Genomic DNA, 22,257 nt, shown 5'->3' with positions numbered 1-22,257 from the left:
CACCTGAGCCGAATCACATCGTAATGTAGATAGACCGTAACAGTAAACAAGGACTAACCTACATTTACATATCTGTATGGATTCGGTTCTGAGAGCACCAATCAGCTCCAGAGTCAGGAAACCTGGCCGTTGCAGAGGAAGGAACCTCCTATTTTCTACATGGGGGCTGTGTGTCGTAATGAGTAATGGCTGCTACCCGTACAGGGCCTTTTTATATTTGGATAGACTCTCCAGCAGCCACAGCAAAGTAATGATAAGCAGGGTAAGGCGTACATCCGACAAGGATTCAGAGTCCGCTGCACCGCGTTCACAGACGCAAATGCCTATCTTCATCCATGTTCAAAGATGGCTGCATCACCGCGTCTGCACCTTCCCCGTCTATCTGCTCGTGAGAGTAGTGCCAGCCGTATCTTTGGTGCAAGAGAACGGTCTGAAATCAGATGCATCTCTACGTGCGCTCAAAACGGGACACTTAGCCAACGCATGGACGCCCAGTTACGCCTGCTCTTACGTAAGTGAAGTTGCGGCTGGGATGAGCACAACTTTGAGTCACTCATAGATCTTGAACGTTGCTGACACCAGGCTCGGATGCATGCAAAAAGCAATCCATTTACCGGTAACATTATTTCCAGGAAACCCAGATAGGGAATTACGAGATCTAGTGAGAAGGTTGCAGAGCTCGTTATAAAACCCAGGGAGAGATTTATGAAAGCTGGGAGAGAGATAAAGTTCCAACCAGTCAGCTTTAAAACGTTTAGTTTATTACACTCCACTACTCAATGGTACCAATATACTTTTCTGATTGGAAAGTCTGTATACACATTTCTGCTATCACTTATACTAATAACTGTAACTGTCTTATAAACAATTCAGCTGCAATTCTGTCCCAACTAAACTTCCCAGGGTGATCACAATAACTCATGTAAGGACACACACGTATAGATATATACACACACATATATAATATATCAATTATAATATACAGTTAGATTCACATGTAGTTTGACAATGACAAAATGTGTTATTTTAGGGAGAGGCTGATAATACTGGCCCCACCCACTCTATATAGCCAGTATAGGAGGTGGGGGGGGGGGGATTTATGCATGATTAAAGGGGGAGGGGGAAGGGTTGGAGTTGTTCTGGGTACTCAGAACCCTCCTCCCATGTAAGCCAGTGCTGGATATCAACATCCATGTGGTATGGATCCTGAAAAGATAAAGCAATAAAACAACTGCAAAGTCACAACATAGTCTACAACCACTAAACAATATGTCCAGAGACTGTCAATCAGTAGTGTTTTGATACTCATGTAATGCAGTCAGTTATAACGACCTAAAGTGGATAAGAGCAGGTGTATAATAGGGGCTGATGGCTCCTGATGTAGGAGATACACCAGAGAGTGTGGGGAGGAGACTGGTCAGATCTCTGTGCTGGTAACACACAGTGACATGATGTGAGGGGGAGAGCAGGAGACTAAAAAGGGCTGTAGTGACAGCGGAGGGTGTAGGATTATAGATTGCTGTAGTGACAGCGGAGGGTGTAGGATAAGAGAGTGCTGTAGTGACAGAGGAGGGTGTAGGATAAGAGATGGCTGTAGTGACAGCGGAGGGTGTAGGATAAGAGAGTGCTGTAGTGACAGCGGAGGGTGTAGGATAAGAGAGTGCTGTAGTGACAGAGGAGGGTGTAGGATAAGAGATGGCTGTAGTGACAGAGGAGGGTGTAGGATAAGAGATGGCTGTAGTGACAGAGGAGGGTGTAGGATAAGAGACTGCTGTAGTGACAGAGGAGGGTGTAGGATAAGAGATGGCTGTAGTGACAGAGGAGGGTGTAGGATAAGACATTGCTGTAGTGACAGAGGAGGGTTTAGGATAAGAGATTACCGTAGTGACAGAGGAGGGTTTAGGATAAGAGATTACCGTAGTGACAGAGGAGGGTTTAGGATAAGAGATTGCCGTAGTGACAGAGGAGGGTGTAGGATAAGGGTATGCAATTGGGAAGCAGACTGCCTAAATACCGGCAGCCGGCTTCCCGACTGTCATATCCCGGCAAGGGTGAAATGCCAGGCGTCTACATGTAGACGCCCGGCATTTCCCAGACGCCAGGAGACCGGCATCCCGATCGTAGTGTTGCCGGGCGCCGCGAGCGGACAGCCGCGGGGGTGGGGGGGGGGGGGTGGGGGGTTAGGTTTAGGGCTCCCGGGGGGGACTTAGGGTTAGGCACCCCCCCGGGAGGGTTAGGGTTAGGCTAGGGGGAGGGAGGATTAGGGTTAGGCACCCCCACGGGGGACTTAGGTTTAGGCAGCGGGGAAGGGGGTGGTTGGGGTTAGGCACTTGGGGGGGGAGGTTAGGGTTAGGCACCTGTAAGGAGGGTTAGGGTTAGGTTAGACAATACTTACCTATCCACGATCGGGATTTCCAGCGCTGTCGGGCTTCCGCTGCCGGGATCTCTGCTGATGTCGGGCTGCCGCTGACGGAAATCATACCAATTCCAGGATAAGAGATTGCTGTAGTGACAGAGGAGGGTGTAGGATAAGAGATTGCTGTAGTGACAGTGGAGGGTGTAGGATAAGAGATGGCTGTAGTGACAGAGGAGGGTGTAGGATAAGAGATGGCTGTAGTGACAGAGGAGGGTGTAGGATAAGAGATGGCTGTAGTGACAGAGGAGGGTGTAGGATAAGAGATGGCTGTAGTGACAGAGGAGGGTGTAGGATAAGAGAGTGCTGTAGTGACAGAGGAGGGTGTAGGATAAGAGATTGCTGTAGTGACAGTGGAGAGTGTAGGATAAGAGATTGCTGTAGTGACAGAGGAGGGTGTAGGATAAGAGAGTGCTGTAGTGAAGGAGGAGGGTGTAGGATAAGAGATTGCTGTAGTGACAGAGGAGAGTGTAGGATAAGAGAGTGCTGTAGTGACAGAGGAAGGTGTAGGATAAGAGATGGCTGTAGTGACAGAGGAGGGTGTAGGATAAGAGATGGCTGTAGTGACAGATGAGGGTGTAGGATAAGAGATTGCTGTAGTGACAGAGGAGGGTGTAGGATAAGAGATTGCTGTAGTGACAGAGGAGGGTGTAGGATAAGAGAGTGCTGTAGTGAAGGAGGAGGGTGTAGGATAAGAGATTGCTGTAGTGACAGAGGAGAGTGTAGGATAAGAGAGTGCTGTAGTGACAGAGGAAGGTGTAGGATAAGAGATGGCTGTAGTGACAGAGGAGGGTGTAGGATAAGAGATGGCTGTAGTGACAGCGGAGGGTGTAGGATTATAGATTGCTGTAGTGACAGCGGAGGGTGTAGGATAAGAGAGTGCTGTAGTGACAGAGGAGGGTGTAGGATAAGAGATGGCTGTAGTGACAGAGGAGGGTGTAGGATAAGAGATGGCTGTAGTGACAGAGGAGGGTGTAGAATAAGAGATGGCTGTAGTGACAGAGGAGGGTGTAGGATAAGAGACTGCTGTAGTGACAGAGGAGGGTGTAGGATAAGAGATGGCTGTAGTGACAGAGGAGGGTGTAGGATAAGACATTGCTGTAGTGACAGAGGAGGGTTTAGGATAAGAGATTACCGTAGTGACAGAGGAGGGTTTAGGATAAGAGATTACCGTAGTGACAGAGGAGGGTTTAGGATAAGAGATTGCCGTAGTGACAGAGGAGGGTGTAGGATAAGGGTATGCAATTGGGAAGCAGACTGCCTAAATACCGGCAGCCGGCTTCCCGACTGTCATATCCCGGCAAGGGTGAAATGCCAGGCGTCTACATGTAGACGCCCGGCATTTCCCAGACGCCAGGAGACCGGCATCCCGATCGTAGTGTTGCCGGGCGCCGCGAGCGGACAGCCGCGGGGGTGGGGGGGGGGTGGGGGGTTAGGTTTAGGGCTCCCGGGGGGGACTTAGGGTTAGGCACCCCCCCGGGAGGGTTAGGGTTAGGCTAGGGGGAGGGAGGATTAGGGTTAGGCACCCCCACGGGGGACTTAGGTTTAGGCAGCGGGGAAGGGGGTGGTTGGGGTTAGGCACTTGGGGGGGGAGGTTAGGGTTAGGCACCTGTAAGGAGGGTTAGGGTTAGGTTAGACAATACTTACCTATCCACGATCGGGATTTCCAGCGCTGTCGGGCTTCCGCTGCCGGGATCTCTGCTGATGTCGGGCTGCCGCTGACGGAAATCATACCAATTCCAGGATAAGAGATTGCTGTAGTGACAGAGGAGGGTGTAGGATAAGAGATTGCTGTAGTGACAGTGGAGGGTGTAGGATAAGAGATGGCTGTAGTGACAGAGGAGGGTGTAGGATAAGAGATGGCTGTAGTGACAGAGGAGGGTGTAGGATAAGAGATGGCTGTAGTGACAGAGGAGGGTGTAGGATAAGAGAGTGCTGTAGTGACAGAGGAGGGTGTAGGATAAGAGATTGCTGTAGTGACAGTGGAGAGTGTAGGATAAGAGATTGCTGTAGTGACAGAGGAGGGTGTAGGATAAGAGAGTGCTGTAGTGAAGGAGGAGGGTGTAGGATAAGAGATTGCTGTAGTGACAGAGGAGAGTGTAGGATAAGAGAGTGCTGTAGTGACAGAGGAAGGTGTAGGATAAGAGATGGCTGTAGTGACAGATGAGGGTGTAGGATAAGAGATTGCTGTAGTGACAGAGGAGGGTGTAGGATAAGAGATTGCTGTAGTGACAGAGGAGGGTGTAGGATAAGAGAGTGCTGTAGTGAAGGAGGAGGGTGTAGGATAAGAGATTGCTGTAGTGACAGAGGAGAGTGTAGGATAAGAGAGTGCTGTAGTGACAGAGGAAGGTGTAGGATAAGAGATGCTGTAGTGACAGAGGAGGGTGTAGGATAAGAGATTGCTGTAGTGACAGAGGAAGGTGTAGGATAAGAGAGTGCTGTAGTGACAGAGGAGAGTGTAGGATAAGAGAGTGCTGTAGTGACAGAGGAAGGTGTAGGATAAGAGAGTGCTGTAGTGACAGAGGAGGGTGTAGGATACGAGATTGCTGTAGTGACAGAGGAAGGTGTAGGATAAGAGAGTGCTGTAGTGACGGAGGAAGGTGTAGGATAAGAGAGTGCTGTAGTGAAGGAGGAGGGTGTAGGATAAGAGATGGCTGTAGTGACAGAGGAGGGTGTAGGATAAGAGATTGCTGTAGTGACAGAGGAGGGTGTAGGATAAGAGATTGCTGTAGTGACAGAGGAGAGTGTAGGATAAGAGATTGCTGTAGTGACAGAGGAGGGTGTAGGATAAGAGAGTGCTGTAGTGAAGGAGGAGGGTGTAGGACAAGAGATTGCTGTAGTGACAGAGGAGAGTGTAGGATAAGAGAGTGCTGTAGTGACAGAGGAAGGTGTAGGATAAGAGATGCTGTAGTGACAGAGGAGGGTGTAGGATAAGAGATTGCTGTAGTGACAGAGGAAGGTGTAGGATAAGAGATGGCTGTAGTGACAGAGGAGGGTGTAGGATAAGAGATGGCTGTAGTGACAGAGGAGGGTGTAGGATAAGAGATGGCTGTAGTGACAGAGGAGGGTGTAGGATAAGAGATTGCTGTAGTGACAGACGAGGGTGTAGGATAAGAGATTGCTGTAGTGACAGAGGAAGGTGTAGGATAAGAGATGGCTGTAGTGACAGAGGAGGGTGTAGGATAAGAGATGGCTGTAGTGACAGAGGAGGGTGTAGGATAAGAGATGGCTGTAGTGACAGAGGAGGGTGTAGGATAAGAGAGTGCTGTAGTGACAGAGGAGGGTGTAGGATAAGAGATTGCTGTAGTGACAGAGGAGAGTGTAGGATAAGAGATTGCTGTAGTGACAGAGGAGAGTGTAGGATAAGAGAGTGCTGTAGTGACAGAGGAAGGTGTAGGATAAGAGATGCTGTAGTGACAGAGGAGGGTGTAGTATAAGAGATGCTGTAGTGACAGAGGAGGGTGTAGGATAAGAGATTGCTGTAGTGACAGAGGAAGGTGTAGGATAAGAGATGGCTGTAGTGACAGAGGAGGGTGTAGGATAAGAGATGGCTGTAGTGACAGAGGAGGGTGTAGGATAAGAGATGGCTGTAGTGACAGAGGAGGGTGTAGGATAAGAGATTGCTGTAGTGACAGACGAGGGTGTAGGATAAGAGATTGCTGTAGTGACAGAGGAAGGTGTAGGATAAGAGATGGCTGTAGTGACAGAGGAGGGTGTAGGATAAGAGATGGCTGTAGTGACAGAGGAGGGTGTAGGATAAGAGATGGCTGTAGTGACAGAGGAGGGTGTAGGATAAGAGAGTGCTGTAGTGACAGAGGAGGGTGTAGGATAAGAGATTGCTGTAGTGACAGAGGAGAGTGTAGGATAAGAGATTGCTGTAGTGACAGAGGAGAGTGTAGGATAAGAGAGTGCTGTAGTGACAGAGGAAGGTGTAGGATAAGAGATGCTGTAGTGACAGAGGAGGGTGTAGGATAAGAGATTGCTGTAGTGACAGAGGACGGTGTAGGATAAGAGATGCTGTAGTGACAGAGGAAGGTGTAGGATAAGAGATGGCTGTAGTGACAGAGGAGAGTGTAGGATAAGAGATGGCTGTAGTGAGAGGAGGGTGTAGGATAAGAGACTGCTGTAGTGATAGAACAAGAAGAATATGTGACTGTTCTGTACTTAGTGATTATTACTCACCTGTGCTGTTACCTGTAGGGATTTCCTCCTCTTTGATAATAACACGGAGCTCATCCTCCTCCTTTTTTATCTCTTCTATAACAATTTGAAAATCACTGAGGTTTTCATCCTAAATATTAAAGAAGAAAAAAAATATTTTTTTTTAAATACTCCCTAGCAGCTGTAATTTAGTTATTGAGTTAACTCTTTAGTCAGCTGAGTAGAGACAGGAAGAAGAACTCCTTCAGAAGGTATATAAAAGGACTCCTTCTTTCATTGGTGTCTTTGAGAACCTTCCCAATATATCCTACATAACAGACAACATGAGCGTCAGTATTGTGCTACCATGGAGTATGAAATAATGGCGGATTATGCTCTAATTTCCTTTTCAAACTCCAAGGCAGCCCATCATGTATGGAAAGTGCTCCAGCAATATAGCAATGAAAGCAACTGGGTTAAATATAATGAACAGGGGATGCATTCACAATACCAGCCATAATGACAACATTGTTGATATGTCGGCATGGAAATAACATCTGTAGAAGGTTGACTTTCTGCAAATCCCTTGTAACATGGTGAGATAAGCCGTAGACAGTAGAGAAGGTCTGCACCACCGAACTAATGTCAACCAATCTTATTGTAAATCAAGGAAAAATGATGTTTCCAGGCTTTAAAAAGTTCTCTCAATCATTTTGTCTCAGCAGTGACTGCTCAAACTCTATGCCCTCAATGACTGGACACCTGGGTTTGGATGAAGAATCAGTTCCTGGTGCAATCTGAGCAATGTGCCCAATGCCATGGCTGTTCCAGCAACATTCCCCAAGCCCCTGGGAAGCAGCCAGAATAGTAATACTGCCATGACCTCTACTGCTTCTCTCGATCAGGTGCGAGGTGAAGGAATGAGCAAATAGTCCAGCAGATAGTGCCATGGCATCAAGTACACATCTATTCCCTTTGCTCTGGTGTCCCTTGACAAGATAGAATCAAGCTCAGTGTTTGAAGATGTTGCCATGAGGTCTATTTGAGGAAGTCTGATCTCCTGTGTTAGTAGTAACCTCTTTATGTCTATTCTCCAAGATTGAATTGATATAATCGGATACCTGTGCCTGCCACGTGCAACAAAGTGAGGGATATAAAATTTTATAATAACCGTGAGAACAATTTGTAGAATTAGGTCTTAGGTGGGTAAAGTAAGTTTAGCAACAACAAAAGTGTTGACTAAGCTCCCTGGATGCCCTAGAATAAAGAGACAACTGAGCTGATCCTCCAGGAGCATGGAGAAGTTTTGACTTAGATGGTAGAGGGAGTGCAGTCAAATGAACCAAGTATGGCCTCTGCGCTACCAGCTAGGCTTTGGAGCCTATCGACTCCAAAGCCTAGCTCGTTGATACCATGCAGCACAGTATAAACACAGACCGTTCTTGGACCTCTTTTGGGGACAATCAGGGTTGTCCAAGCTTCATGGGTTCCACTGGAGTAATTTTGGCAATTGAAAATGAGGTGCCAGCCTAAAGGTGGAATGGCGGGACTGCTCCTTTTCCTGAAGCCACTACCTGAAACGACTTTGTGACACAGGCTTATAAGTTTGTCAAAGAAAGATGGAAGCTCGCTGGAAGCCAGTTCATCCTTAAGTGTATTGGAGAACCTGGCAAAAGGTAGAATCCAAGGTGTCGATATCCTACTGAAGCTCAAAAGCTATAGCCAGGAACTGGGTTGCACATTGTCCAATTGCCTGGGAGCCTTAGTGAAGCTGCAAAGTGCTGGAGAGCAACAAAAGGCTCCTAGACAAGGTCATCAAAGGTCAAATGCAAAGGAATGCAAAACAGTTGTGTAGAGCCACCATCCAAGAATATCCTTGCAAAGTCTGATATAGCGATCTAGAGAACCTGAACTATGGCGGCTAAGAACATGCCTAGGAGATGAAGAAAATCCATTATTGGAAGTTTTCGAAAAGACTGAACTTGCCAAGCGAGAAGTTGATCTTTGACAAGTCTTTCATGTGGCAAAGACGCTGTGTCTCGTGCTGTGCCCATCTTGTGTAAGTTCCAAAAATGACACCTGTTGACAAAGCACAAGATGACTTCCTGCTGTATTGATGATGAGACCGTGTTCCTGTAGGAAAGTCATCTCCTAAGCTGTTCTGATTTTGGCGACGTACTTTGACTTTTCGGTCACAAGAAGGTTGTCTAAATAAAGCCACGCCATGATGACAGAGTACGAAAGATCTGAGGAAATGATGTTGAGCTGTAATAGGAATGTGTAGATTTATTAAAGTAAGGTAATTTACTTTCTATATGGACTGAACTGACAACGTGCGAAAATTAATTAAGATGGCTCATGTGGAGAACTGTAGAATATCTCCTGGTGTTTTTCCTACCAGGAAAAGCTTGGAATAAATGTTTGTGCCACTTTGTGTCACAGGAGCAGGAAACCTCACTCCTCCACCAGGCTGTGTATCAATCTGTCATATGCGTCTCCTCAGGGCCTGGATATTATAGAACTCCTCTTAGAGACAAACATGTTCTGAATTGAGGATTAACTAGATCAGGGATGGGGAACCTCAGGCTCAGGGGCCGTATAAGGCCCCTGGAATCATTTGGTCTGGCCCTAAGAGCTTTTTTCTGCTAGCCTCATCTGGGTAGCAGAGTGCCTAGAATGTTACCCTGCAGGCAGAATCTATGCAGCAGTGCTGTCTGTAGTGTCTTTAAGATGATTCAGATGGTCCCACCGCTGTCTTTACAGCTCCCCGGGGCATCCTCAGTATGCTCCGGGCATTGCTGTAATCATCGGTGAGCAGCAACCATACAGCATCACTCGCAGCAACCATACAACATCGCTTGCAGCAACCATACATTCCATACAGCATTGCTCACAGTAACCATACAGCATCACTCACAGTAACCACTCGCTCGCAGCAACCATACATCGCTCGCAGCAACCATACATTCCATACAGCATTGCTCACAGTAACCATACAGCATAGTAATCATACAGCATTGCTCGCAGCAACCATACAGTATCACTCGCAGCAACCATACGGTATCGCTCGCAGTAACATCGATTACAGCAACCATACAGCATCGCTCACAGTAACCATACAGCATGTATTAAAACGGAGCTATTAGTTTATTATGAATTATATGCTTCAATCAAAAGTGGCATGCTCCCTGGCAGTCGTGGTCACGATTTGGGGCCATATCCAATTAGCTGCGGTAAATTACCACGGCTAATTAGCTCGCCCGGGGCTCACTCGTGGCTATCCAATTAGCCCCGAAGTCGGCCTGACAACGGCACTTATCAGGGTTTTTTTTCGGGACCTGATGTGTCTGAAACCCGGTGGTCCCGTTCTTCTTACTGGAGGGGGGTGCGCAGGAGGTCCCTTGTGTGCAGTGCCGGATCCCTCATTATGTCAGGAGCCAAATGCTGCAAATGCTCCTGTCACTGAAGGGGAGGCTACACCTTGGTGTCACACCTTGTTGGGTAACACCCGGGTGACGCCACTGATACCACACAGTAATGCCCTTTACAGATTACGCCACATAGTAGTAAGTGCCCCAAATAACACATTTTTCCACACAATGGTAGTGCCTTACATATTATGCCACACAGCAATGCCCCTAATAACATGATACCACACAGTAATGCCCCTTACACATTATGCCTACCCAGCAACTCACCTTCCTGTGTCCCTCTAGCAGCCTCTCGCCTTCCCCTGTGTGCCATCAGCAGCCAGCAGGTGTGGATGTGGTGCCAGGTCAGCAGCTAATTACAGTTGGCACTCCGGCAAGCAGCAGCAGACATGGACAGACAGCACTGGCACAAATTACATCTGGTGCTGGTGGTGAGCCAATCGGAGCTTGAGGGCCAGCAGCCAATCAAGAGCCGCCACTGCTGATTGGCTGCCGATCGGTGTGCCAGCTGTAATCAGCTGGCGATCCGCACCAAATCAACAACGCTGACATCCCGAAGAGCCCTGACTGGACCGATCCACCTTGTGCGTGACTGGGTACACGGGGAGTGGCAGGCCGCAGAGTCAGCTTGGGCACCATAGCAGCAGCACACCTTGCGCCCACGGTAGTTATGTCACTGCTTGCATGGTATGTTAGCAAACAGTGGGGTCCTTTCCATGATCAATGGAATGGTGTTATAGGCGTGGACAATGTAAACAAATAAAGGCTGCAGATGTACTTCAGGGTCCAGTCTTCAACCCGGGCACGCTGGGTATCACAGCTAATTTTATATATATGATTATCAGATGATGTTTATCTAGGTTACCCCCCATAGCTGCTCTCCCCATCACAATAAATGACAGTCTCCTGTTACCCAGTGATGTGAGGGGCCGGTGATTCTCCATCATCACGTCCTTGTACAGACCCCTGTGTCCTTCTATATACTCCAATTTGGGCAGCACAGATGGTGTAATGGTTAGCATTACTGCCTCACAGCACTGAGGTCATGGGTTCGATTCGCACCATGGCCCTACCTGTGTGGAGTTTGTATATTCTCCCTGTGCTTGCCTGGGTTTTCTCCGGGTACTCCGGTTTCCTCCCACACTCCAAAAATATACTGGTAGGTTAATTGGCTCCCAACACAAATTAACCCTAGTGTGTATGTGTGTGCGCATGTGATAGGGAATATAGATTGTAAGCTCCACTGGGGCAGGGACTGATGTGAATGGCCAAATATTCTCTGTAAAGCGCTGCAGAATTTGTCTGCGCTATATAAATAACTGATAATAAATAATAAATACATTTCTCCATGGAGAAACAGACAGTGACGTCCTCACACCTTAAAGGAACCTGACACACACAATGATACAGTCATCATCCAGACATCCCCTGGTGTTACTGTATAATGTCCCATTCCCAGCAGTCACCTCTCCAGTCATCACCCAGACACATCCCCTGGTGTTACTGTATAATGTCCCATTCCCAGCAGTCACCTCTCCAGTCATCACCCAGACACATCCCCTGGTGTTACTGTATAATGTCCCATTCCCAGCAGTCACCTCTCCAGTCATCACCCAGACACATCCCCTGGTGTTACTGTATAATGTCCCATTCCCAGCAGTCACCTCTCCAGTCATCACCCAGACACATCCCCGGGTGTTACTGTATAATGTCCCATTCCCAGCAGTCACCTCTCCAGTCATCACCCAGACACATCCCCTGGTGTTACTGTATAATGTCCCATTCCCAGCAGTCACCTCTCCAGTCATCACCCAGACACATCCCCGGGTGTTACTGTATAATGTCCCATTCCCAGCAGTCACCTCTCCAGTCATCACCCAGACACATCCCCTGGTGTTACTGTATAATGTCCCATTCCCAGCAGTCACCTCTCCAGTCAGCAGCTGAATGATCTTGTTGGTGAGTTCCAGGATCTTCTGGTCATTGTGTCTCTCAAGTATCAGTGAAGTGAGGTGGAGGCACCGTGATGGGGCTCTGTGTCCTGCTCAGATTTACTGACACACGGGGACGGCTGCTGGGTGTCTCACATTCACCTATCTTCTTCACTACTTTGTAATACTGTGTGTTGAGAAAATACTGAATATCAAGATGGATAGGCAGAACTTAAAATGTGTGTGATAAAGTAGAGAAAAAGAGGCATGTCACAGTGATGGTCTCAAATAGTGTTCATTCTAGCACCCTGCACCTGTCACAACCTATGCAGTACCCAATTTTTGCCTGGGGTGTCGTTCTCTGCTCTGGTGCTTCTAGCACACTCAGCTGATGCAACATACTTCTCATATGACCGTACACACGGGTCGATCAGACGACAATCAGATGATCGTTGTCTGATCGCCATGCTGTGCTGGATGTTCGATATTGAATATCCAGCACATGCACCAACACCCGAACGACTATAACGACCCGCGATCAACCATCGTGAGTCCCTATAGTAACCAGGAGGTTGGCCTGCATGCACGGGCGATTATCGATATTGTCCATCGTTCGGGGGTTAAAAGGGCCCCAAAACAGGACGATATGAACGATAACAATATGATCGATATCGTTGTTGTTAATATCGTCCTGTTTAATCGTACCGTGTGTACGCACCAATATACAGACCAGAGCGTGCTAGAGGCACAAGAGTAGAAAGCAACACCCCAGGTAAGAAGCGGTACTGCACGGGTTGTGACTGGTACAGGGTGTTAAAAAAAAAAATATGAGATATGGTAAGAACTTACCCTTGTTATCTCTATTTCTACGAAGTCCATAGGGTTCCACAGGATACCTTGGGGTATAGGTGTGACGTCAGTCGCAGGGCACCAAAGAGTTAAGCCTTCAGCCTCCCAGGATGCACTAGGTCCCCCTCCTATACCCCGCCCCCGGGCCAAGGCACCTCAGTTAGTTACCAAGCCATAGGCCGGAGGAGGAGAAGGAAGAGAGAGAACAAAGATCTGGACACATACAAGAATCACATTCTCACCAGAGGGAGACGGAAAACCGGTGACCAGAGCAAAGCCCATCTGCAGCACAGGTGCGACAGGGCGGGAGTCCTGTGGAACCCTATGGACTTCGTAGAAATAGAGATAACAAGGGTAAGTTCTTACCATATCTCATATTTTCTACTTCAGGGTCCATAGGGTATCCACAGGATACCTTGGGGATGTCCCAAAGCAGTATCCTTTAAGGGTGGGGACGCTCCTGTGCAGAAAGGAGAATCCGCCGCCCGAAGGAAGCATCCTGAGAGGCGAAGGTGTCAAACCTGTAATACCTCACGAAGGTATGGACAGAAGACCACGTAGCAGCCTTGCAGATCTGAACTGCCGAGGCACCACGTCGAGCTGCCCACGAAGGACCCACAGACCTAGTGGAATGAGCCTTCAGAGAAGGAGGGACCGGTTGGCCTTCATGAAGATAAGCTTCAGAAATAGCCATACGGATCCAGGCTGCCAAAGTTTGCTTTGAAGCAGGCCAACCCTTTTTACGGAAGCCATAGAGGACAAACAAAGCGTCCGACTTCCTAAACGAAGAAGTGCGGTCAACATAAGTCCTTAAGGCCCGCACAACATCCAAAGAGGCCTCACCCACGGAAAGACCCGGTGAGTTAAAGGCCGGAACAACTATTTCCTCGTTAACATGAAACTGGGAAACAATTTTGGGAAGAAACTCGGGCCGAGTGCGGAGCACTGCCCTGTTCCCATGAAAAACCAAGAAAGGGGGTCTGCAAGAAAGAGCCCCTAACTCAGAAACACGTCTGGCCGAAGCAATGGCCAGAAGGAAAACAGTCTTAGCTGTTAGCCATTTAAGATCCACTGAGCCCAGTGGTTCAAACGGCGGTCCTTGGAGAGCCCTCAGGACCACAGCCAAATCCCAAGGCGCCACAGGTGGAACAAAGGGCGGCTGAATGCGGAGAACACCCTGCATAAAGGTGCGCACATCCGGGATTGTAGCAATCCTACGGTGAAACCAGACAGATAGGGCCGAAACCTGTACCTTCAAAGAAGCAAGGCGAAGCCCATGATCTAGTCCCGCTTGCAGGAAGGCGAGAATCCGAGACAGACGAAACTCCCGCGGTGCATAACCTCTCGGTCGACACCACTGGAAGAACGTATGCCACACGCGATGGTATATCCTCGCGGAAGACGGTTTCCGAGCTCGTAACATGGTACGCACCACAGAGCTGGAAAACCCCCGGGACCTCAGCATGGCCGTCTCAACAGCCACGCCGTCAAAGACAGCCGAGTCAGGTCCGGGTGAAGGCAAGGACCCTGAGACAGAAGGTCCGGTCGTAGCGGCAACCGCAGAGGACTGTCCACGGACAGACCCTGAAGGTCTGAGAACCAGTGCCGTCTGGGCCACGCGGGAGCTATCAACAGGAGCGTCCCTCCTTCCTGTTTGAATTTCCGGATTACCCGTGGAAGAAGGGAGACCGGAGGGAACAGGTATGCGAACCGGAACGTCCACCGGACGGACAGAGCATCCACCAGAGACGCCCCTTCGTCTCTTGTGCGAGACCCGTACACCGGCAACTTGTTGTTGTGCCAGGATGCCATGAGGTCGATTTCTGGAAGACCCCACCTGTCCACCAGTAGTTGAAAAACGTCCGGGTGCAGGGACCATTCCCCTGGATGAACGTCTTGGCGACTTAGAAAGTCCGCCTCCCAATTGAGCACTCCCGGGATGAAGACCGCTGATATGGCCGGAAGATTGCGCTCCGCCCAAACCAGGATCCGAGAGACCTCTACGAGAGCCGCCCGACTGCGAGTTCCTCCTTGCCTGTTTATGTAGGCCACGGTGGTAGCGTTGTCCGACTGGACCTGCACCGGGCGACCCTGGAGAAACCGCTGTGCCTGCTGGAGAGCATTGAAGACCGCACAGAGTTCCAAGATATTTATTGGAAGCTCCGCTTCTGTCGGCGTCCACCTGCCCTGGAACAAGTGTGGACCCGAAACTGCTCCCCAGCCCCGAAGACTGGCGTCCGTTGTCAACAGGACCCAATTTGGAACCCAGAACGGACGTCCCTTGTTGAGGTGGATCGTCTGTAACCACCACGCAAGGGACAGGCGAACCTCCGGGGTGAGCACAATCGTCTGGGACTTCAGAGACTGAGGCAGCCCGTTCCACTTGGACAGGATCAGGTGCTGCAGAGGTCTGGAGTGAAACTGGGCGTATTCCACCATGTCGAACACCGACACCATGGAGCCCAGTAACCTCATCGCCGAGTGTAAGGACACCCGGCGGCTGTGCAGGCAACTGCGCACCCTTGACTGTAAAGCAGAGATCTTGTCCTCCGTCACGAAGATCCTTTGCTGTCCCGAGTCCAATAAGGCTCCAAGATGCAGAATCCTCCGAGACGGGATTAGAGTGGACTTCTGCCAGTTGATTAGCCAGCCGTGCCGTTGCAGCAGTGCAATGGTCAGGTCCAAGTGGTGTAACAGGAGCTCTGGAGATCCTGCCACCAATAACAGGTCGTCCAAATACGGCAACATGCGGACTCCCTGAAGCCGCCATGACCGCCATCACCTTGGTGAAAACACGTGGTGCTGTTGCCAGGCCAAAAGGTAACGCCCGAAACTGGAAGTGGTCGCTGCGGATTTCAAACCTGAGGAACTGTTGATGGCGCAAAAGAATAGGGACATGCAGGTAAGCGTCCTGTATGTCCAATGACACCATGTAGTCCCCAGGTTCCAGCGCCAGAATGATGGACCGTAGGGTCTCCATCCGAAACTTCGGGACCTGCAAAGACTTGTTGAGTGCTTTGAGGTTGAGAATCGGACGATATGACCCATTGGGTTTCTGTACCAAAAATAGATTTGAATAGAAACCCTGGCCCCTCTGGGAGAATGGAACAGGCACTATAACTCCAGCCTGGAGCATAGTGTGCAATACCTTCCGCAGCTCCGTAGCCTTGTTCCGGTCTGATGGTAGACCCGTGGTGAAGAAGCGAGCCGGGGATCTGTGCCGGAAGGAGAGGGCGTATCCGTGGGAAACCACCTCCAGAACCCAAGTGTCTGTCGTAGTGGTCGACCAACACTGGGCGAACTGTAGCAGGCGGCCTCCCACCCTGGGATCCCCCAAAGGGAGGCCCGGACCATCAGGCCGCAGGCTTGTCATCTGGCTTGGGGGCCGGACGTCTTGTACTCCATGCCTGCTTCCGGGGCTTGACCGATTTCTTAGGGCCAGCCTGTCGAGGAAACGACTGTGGTTTGGGCCTGCCCTGGGCCCTAGATGACCGAAAGGACGATGGTCCAGAACCAGAAGGAGCAGCGGCCGACGGGAGACAAGCAGATTTGGCTGCCGCCAGCGTGGCCACAATCTTATCCAGATCCGGACCGAAGAGAACTTCTCCGGTAAACGGCAACGCTTCCAGACCTTTCTTGGAATCTGCGTCCGCCTTCCAGGATCGCAGCCACAAGGTGCAACGAGCAGCTACCACTGCTGAAGAAATTCTAGACACCAGAGTACTAATGTCTAGAGCTGCCTCGTTGATGTAGGTGGCCGAATCACGGAGATTGCCAATCAACTCCGCCTGTTCGGCCGGACAGTCGGATTCAAAAGAAGCCTCTAATGAATCCGCCCAGCGCTCCATCGCTCTGGCAACCCAGCAAATGGCCATAGCCGGCCGTGCTGCCCCCCCTGCAAGGGAATAAGCGGACTTCAGGCAGATTTCTACCTTGCGGTCCGTAGCATCCTTAAGGGAGGACATGGATGGCATCGGCAATGTGGCACCACGGACAAGACGGGTCACGTGAGAATCCACCTGTGGAGGGGATTCCCACTTAGCAAAATAATTATCCGCGAACGGATAAGCCACCGCCAGGCGTCTCTGCGGCTGGTATCGCTTGCCAGGCTGTTTCCACGCCTCCTCTAAATGGTCCACCAACTGACCCGAAAGAGGAAAGACTGTGGCATCGCCCTTCACATCTTTGAAAAAGGCATACTTAGATTTAGCCGCTGGGGGAACTTCGTCCTCAATCACCAAGGCTGTGCGGACCGCCCGAATAAGTCCAGGAATATATACTTTGCACTTAGCATCAGCGTCCTTAGTATGGAGAGGTTCCTGATCGTAAGGATCCAGAATCTCCCCATCATCAGACGTCCCTTCGTCATCCTCATAAGGAGCGGACAGAGACGCCACCGTCCTTTTATGAGGCCGCATCACAGACTCCCCTTGCAACACATCCGACAAGTGCTGTACAGAACTCGTCAGGGAGTTAACCCACGCTGGCTCCTGAGAACCCGGGAGCGGGGAAATAGGGAGACTGTGGGGTACCACCAATTGTCGTGGGAACCCCTGCATGGGTGACGACACCACAGACTGCTGGGACAAACCCATCGGAGTAAACGTGGGCTGCGGAGCTAACTGGCCCACTAAAGCTGTTAACGCCTGAGCGAAACAAGCCCAGGGCGGCTCCTATACCGGTGCTGTAACCGTAATAGGCCGCGCCATGGACAAACACTGCCGGCAAAGGCCCTCCGCGCTACCCTCCCCCTCCGCTAACGGTACTTTGCACGTGGTACACTGTAGCCGGAGGGGAAAATCACTTTCAGACATGATGGCACCACGTATGTGACCTCTCTCACCAATTAAGTATTAATAGGCGAGAGACCACCCTGCAGCACCGCACCGCAAGGGCTTTAGCAGAAAGAACAGGGACAGTAATAAAGCTGACAGTTTAGAGAAGAAAAGTTACAGGCAGCGCTAGCACAGTCACATACAATGCAGAGAAATAACAATTCCTGCACTAACAGCGCTGATCACTCAACTACACAGACACAGGGCCTGGTAGGACACAGCGCTGCATACACAGACCTGAGCCACAGCGGAGGAGAGGTATGCGGGGGGACCCAGACCACGATGCTTCCTTCCAGACTTCCAGCAGCGTTCACCATGCGTTGCAGAGAAGATGGCCGCCGAGGAGCAGAGAGAAACTGGCCTGGGGAAGGAGCGCTGACACAGGACCAGTCAGCACAGTGCAGAAAGGGCTGTGTGCAGCGGGGGAGGCGCCGGCTGTGAGACAGGGAAGGCGCGCTCCCCTGGCATGCATTTAACCCCTGGGACGCCGCAGCGCTACCTCTCTGCTGCGGTCCGCTGTCCAAGGGGGTAGTGGAAGCGCAGGTTGGTCGCCTGGCTCCACGCTGCAGCCAGTCCCCAGGGAGCCCCCTGCCTGGGGACGTAGGACCATGTGATCAGCGGGGACCCACCGCGGGACCCCGCTGCTTACCTCTGTCCCCCTTGAATCCGGCCATGGTCCGGAGCATCTGGGGTCACCGGTAGCTGTGACCCCAGACGCCCACCAGCATCCCCGAATCAGTACCGGCGTTCTGGTACCGGCGGGGTGTAGGGAAGACAGCATGGACGTCAGGACTGACTGTCCATGCTGTTCATCCAGATGTGCAGCCACAGCTGCATGAAGAAAAAGCTTCAGGGGCTCTTCTAGCCCCCACTCCAACAGGTGCACCCGACTCCGGCCGGGCACCAAACTAAACTGAGGTGCCTTGGCCCGGGGGCGGGGTATAGGAGGGGGACCTAGTGCATCCTGGGAGGCTGAAAGCTTAACTCTTTGGTGCCCTGCGACTGACGTCACACCTATACCCCAAGGTATCCTGTGGATACCCTATGGACCCTGAAGTAGAAATAACACTACTCAAAATTCATCCTCTCCCCAGTCAGGTTGTGTGAGCAATAGAGAAGAAAGTGATGTCACTGTGACACTCCCAGACTCCCTCATCTCCCCAGTCACGTCCCTGTGTTAGTAAGAGATAATAGTGATGTCACTGTGACACTCCCAGACTCCCTCACCTCCCCAGTCAGGTCCCTGTGTTAGTAATAGAGATAATAGTGATGTCACTGTGACACTCCCAGACTCCCTCACCTCCCCAGTCAGGTCCCTGTGTTAGTAATAGAGATAATAGTGATGTCACTGTGACACTCCCAGTCTCCATCACCTCCCCAGTCAGGTCCCTGTGTTAGTAATAGAGAAAAAAGAGTGATGTCACTGTGACACTCCCAGTCTCCCTCACCTCACCAGTCAGGTCCCTGTGTTAGTAATAGAGAAAATAGTGATGTCACTGTAACACTCCCAGACTCCCTCACCTCCCCGTCAGGTCCCTGAGTTAGCAATAGAAATAATAGTGATGTCACTATGAAACTCCCAGACTCCCTCACCTCCCCAGTCAGGTCCCTGTGTTAGTAATAGAGATAATAGTGATGTCACTGTGATACTCCCAGACTCCCTCATCTCACCAGTCAGGTCCATGTGTTAGTAATAGAGATAAGAGTGATGTCACTGTGACACTCCCAGACTCCCTCACCTCCCCAGTCAGGTCCCTGAGTTAGCAATAGAAATAATAGTGATGTCACTATGACACTCCCAGACTCCCTCACCTCCCCAGTCAGGTCCATGTGTTAGTAATAGAGATAATAGTGATGTCACTGTGACACTCCCTCACCTCCCCAGTCAGGTCCTTGTGTTAGTAATAGAGATAATAGTGATGTCACTGTGATACTCCCAGACTCCCTCATCTCACCAGTCAGGTCCATGTGTTAGTAATAGAGATAAGAGTGATGTCACTGTGACACTCCCAGACTCCCTCACCTCCCCAGTCAGGTCCCTGAGTTAGCAATAGAAATAATAGTGATGTCACTATGAAACTCCCAGACTCCCTCACCTCCCTGTGTTAGTAATAGAGATAATAGTGATGTCACTGTGACACTCCCAGACTCCCTCACCTCCCCAGTAAGCAGATAGATGATCTCCAGGGTGAGATCTAATATCCTCTCAGTCATGTGACTCCTGGCCTTGTCCATCCTCATTTAAGACTGTAAGATGATATAGAGAAGTACACGTTCCTCTGTAGATGGGTTACTAAACTGAAAGTGAGAACATTACAGAAATGGTAACATTGATGTTTTTTTTGTCCTCCACCATTTATTGCTACAGATAAGAATGCATTTATATGGTAAGGAATTAGACAGCATAATCACCCTTACTGTAAAGAATCCCTTCCCTAGATTTAGATTTGGGAGCGGCGTGTCCTAGCTCAAATCTAAATTGCAGTGTAAAGCTGGGTACACGGTACACACCTATACAATGGTCAGCCATATCACCTGACAGTTAGTCCAGGGCTCGACAAAACCCGGGGGCCATGTCAACCAGATTTGCAGCAACCCCTGCAGCCGCTAGTGTAGTGCAGACTGCGAGAGCAGTCCACACTACAGAGTGACATACACACAGCCGCTAGCGCCAGCTGTGTGTTTGTTATAGCAGCCGATGAGAGTCAGACAGACTCTCATTGGCTGCTGTGTCGTCCATGGAGGGAGCCGGCAGGAGCTCACCTCACTCATGAGCTCCGCCTTCCGGCTCCCCCAGCAGCGTCATTACGTCTCTCCCATAGTGAAGAGGGCCAGGAGGAGCGGACAGAGGTGGTCGTCAGCAGGAGTGGGGATCAGGTAAGTTGTGTTTTTTTTGTGTGTGTGTAAGGGGCACTGCATAGGGGTGGTGGTTGCTACAGTGGGCACTGCATGGGGGGTGGTTGCTACTGTGGACACGGTTTGGGGGACCCGCTACTGGGGCACTGTACAGGGTGGGACCTCTACTAGGGGCAATGCATAGTGGGGACTACTACTGGGGTCACTGCATAGGGGGGACTACTACTGGGGTCACTGCATAGGGGGGACTACTACTGGGGTCACTGCATAGGGGGGACTACTACTGGGGGAAATGTATAGGGGGGACCACTTCTGGGGGCACTACATAGGGGGACCACTACTGGGGGCACTGTATATGGGGACCACTACTGGGGGCACTGCATAGGGTGGGGGGTGGCCACTACTGGTGGCACTGTATGGGGGGTGGCCACTGCTGGGGCACTGTATAAGGGGGGTGCTACTAGGGCACTGTATAGGGGGGGTGCTAATAGGGGCAATGCATAGGGGGGACTACTACTGGAGGAGGCACTGCATAGGGGGGACTACTACTGGGGGCACTGCATAGGGGGTACTACTGGGGGCACTGCATAGGGGGGACTACTACTGGGGGCACTGCATAGGGGTGCTCAAAGCATATTCTTGCACCTGGGCCCACCACTCTCTAGTTCGGCCACTGCTTTCCTTGCCTGGAATTTTTGGCTGCGGAGGGGTGGTGTTTCTGGGGGTTGGTTGCCTGGAGAGGGGGGTTAGCTGCTCAGTAATGTGGCTGTGGGAGGATGGTTATTGTATCCATTCAACTGCGACCATTTTGTGGACTAGTATAGTGTGTATAACAGTTGCATAAGACAGAGTTGTGCTCCTCACTCACAATTGTAATTTTATGAGTGGGGGGGGAGGGGGGGGGGAACAGTGACCTGGCTCCTAAACTTTCATCCTGGCTCCTAGGTTTTAGAAAAATGTGTCAGGCCCTGCAAAAAGGTGACACGGGGATCCCGTCCAGCAGCGCAGTAAGCTGACACCGGGGTCTCAACCAGCACCACGGTAAGCTGACACCTGGGCCCCCCCAGTAGTAATGTGACACCGGGGTCCCCACCAGCAGACAGGAGGATGGCACTGGGGTCCACACCAGCAGCGCATTAGGGTGGTAGTGCAGTAACGTGACACCGGGGTCCCTCCCAGAAGCGCAGAAAGGTGCTCAGTATGCACAGTGAGGTGACATCAGGATGCCCCATAGCAGAGCAGTAAGGTGATACCTGGGTCCCCCAGAGCAGCACAATAAAGTGACACCAGGATCCCCCCAGCAGTGCAGTAAGGTGACACCGGGGTCTCCCTCATCAGCATAGTAAGGTGACACCGGGGTCCCTCCCCCAGAAGCACAGTAAGGTGACACTGGGGTCCCCCCCAGCAGCGCAGTAAGGTGACCCCTGGATTCCCCCCCTCCAAGCAGCACATTAAGATGACAGCAGGATACCCCCAGCAACACAGTAACATCAAGTGGAGAACCTCATTACCTGCTGCCAGACACAGCAATGTCCTCCCTCTGCTGCTGCTGCTGCTGCTGCTGCCTAGTTACTGTCGCTGGAAAGTTGCAGCAATGCAGCCAGCAAATAGATAAACACTTCCTGACTGTGGAACGCAGGGGGCGGGACTCAGTGGAACGCACAAAACGGGGACACAATAAAAGCAGGGGGCGGGGATAGAGGAAATGCAGATTGCCGGAAAAGAAGGCGGGGTTCGGGAGGAGGTTTGGTGACAGTGGACAGAGATCGAGGGGGAAGGCAGGGGGCGGTGCTCTGGTGTAT

The 22,257-nt window shown here is 50.8% G+C and overlaps 1 protein-coding gene across 3 annotated transcripts; it reads right to left on the bottom strand.

Annotated features, from left to right (window-relative positions):
* Positions 1–773: 773 nt before the first annotated feature.
* On the bottom strand, positions 774–22,066 carry LOC148500766 (uncharacterized). Of its 3 annotated transcripts, none has more exons than XR_015870121.1 (5): positions 21,967–22,066; positions 19,757–19,897; positions 11,913–12,102; positions 6,596–6,704; positions 774–4,168 (listed from the first exon to the last, which is right to left on the bottom strand). XR_015870121.1 is itself a non-coding variant. In XM_088451412.1 (5 exons), the coding sequence occupies exons 2-5, from the start codon at positions 19,838–19,840 to the stop codon at positions 2,376–2,378; spliced, it is 429 nt and encodes a 142-aa protein (XP_088307538.1). In that variant the 5' UTR covers positions 19,841–19,897; positions 21,967–22,066; the 3' UTR covers positions 774–2,375. The 3 variants fall into 3 exon arrangements, 1 of the variants encoding a protein (XP_088307538.1); XM_088451412.1 differs by lacking the exon at positions 11,913–12,102 and having other exon boundaries at positions 774–2,503; positions 4,061–4,168; XR_015870122.1 differs by lacking the exons at positions 11,913–12,102; positions 19,757–19,897.
* Between the last annotated feature and the right edge of the window lie 191 nt (positions 22,067–22,257).

Source organism: Taudactylus pleione, unplaced genomic scaffold (assembly GCF_031769625.1).
Source record: "Taudactylus pleione unplaced genomic scaffold, aTauple2 ptg000547l, whole genome shotgun sequence".
Lineage (NCBI taxonomy): Eukaryota > Metazoa > Chordata > Amphibia > Anura > Myobatrachidae > Taudactylus > Taudactylus pleione.
Note: the sequence above shows the minus strand (reverse complement) of the source record. Positions and strands in the feature narration are given on the sequence as shown.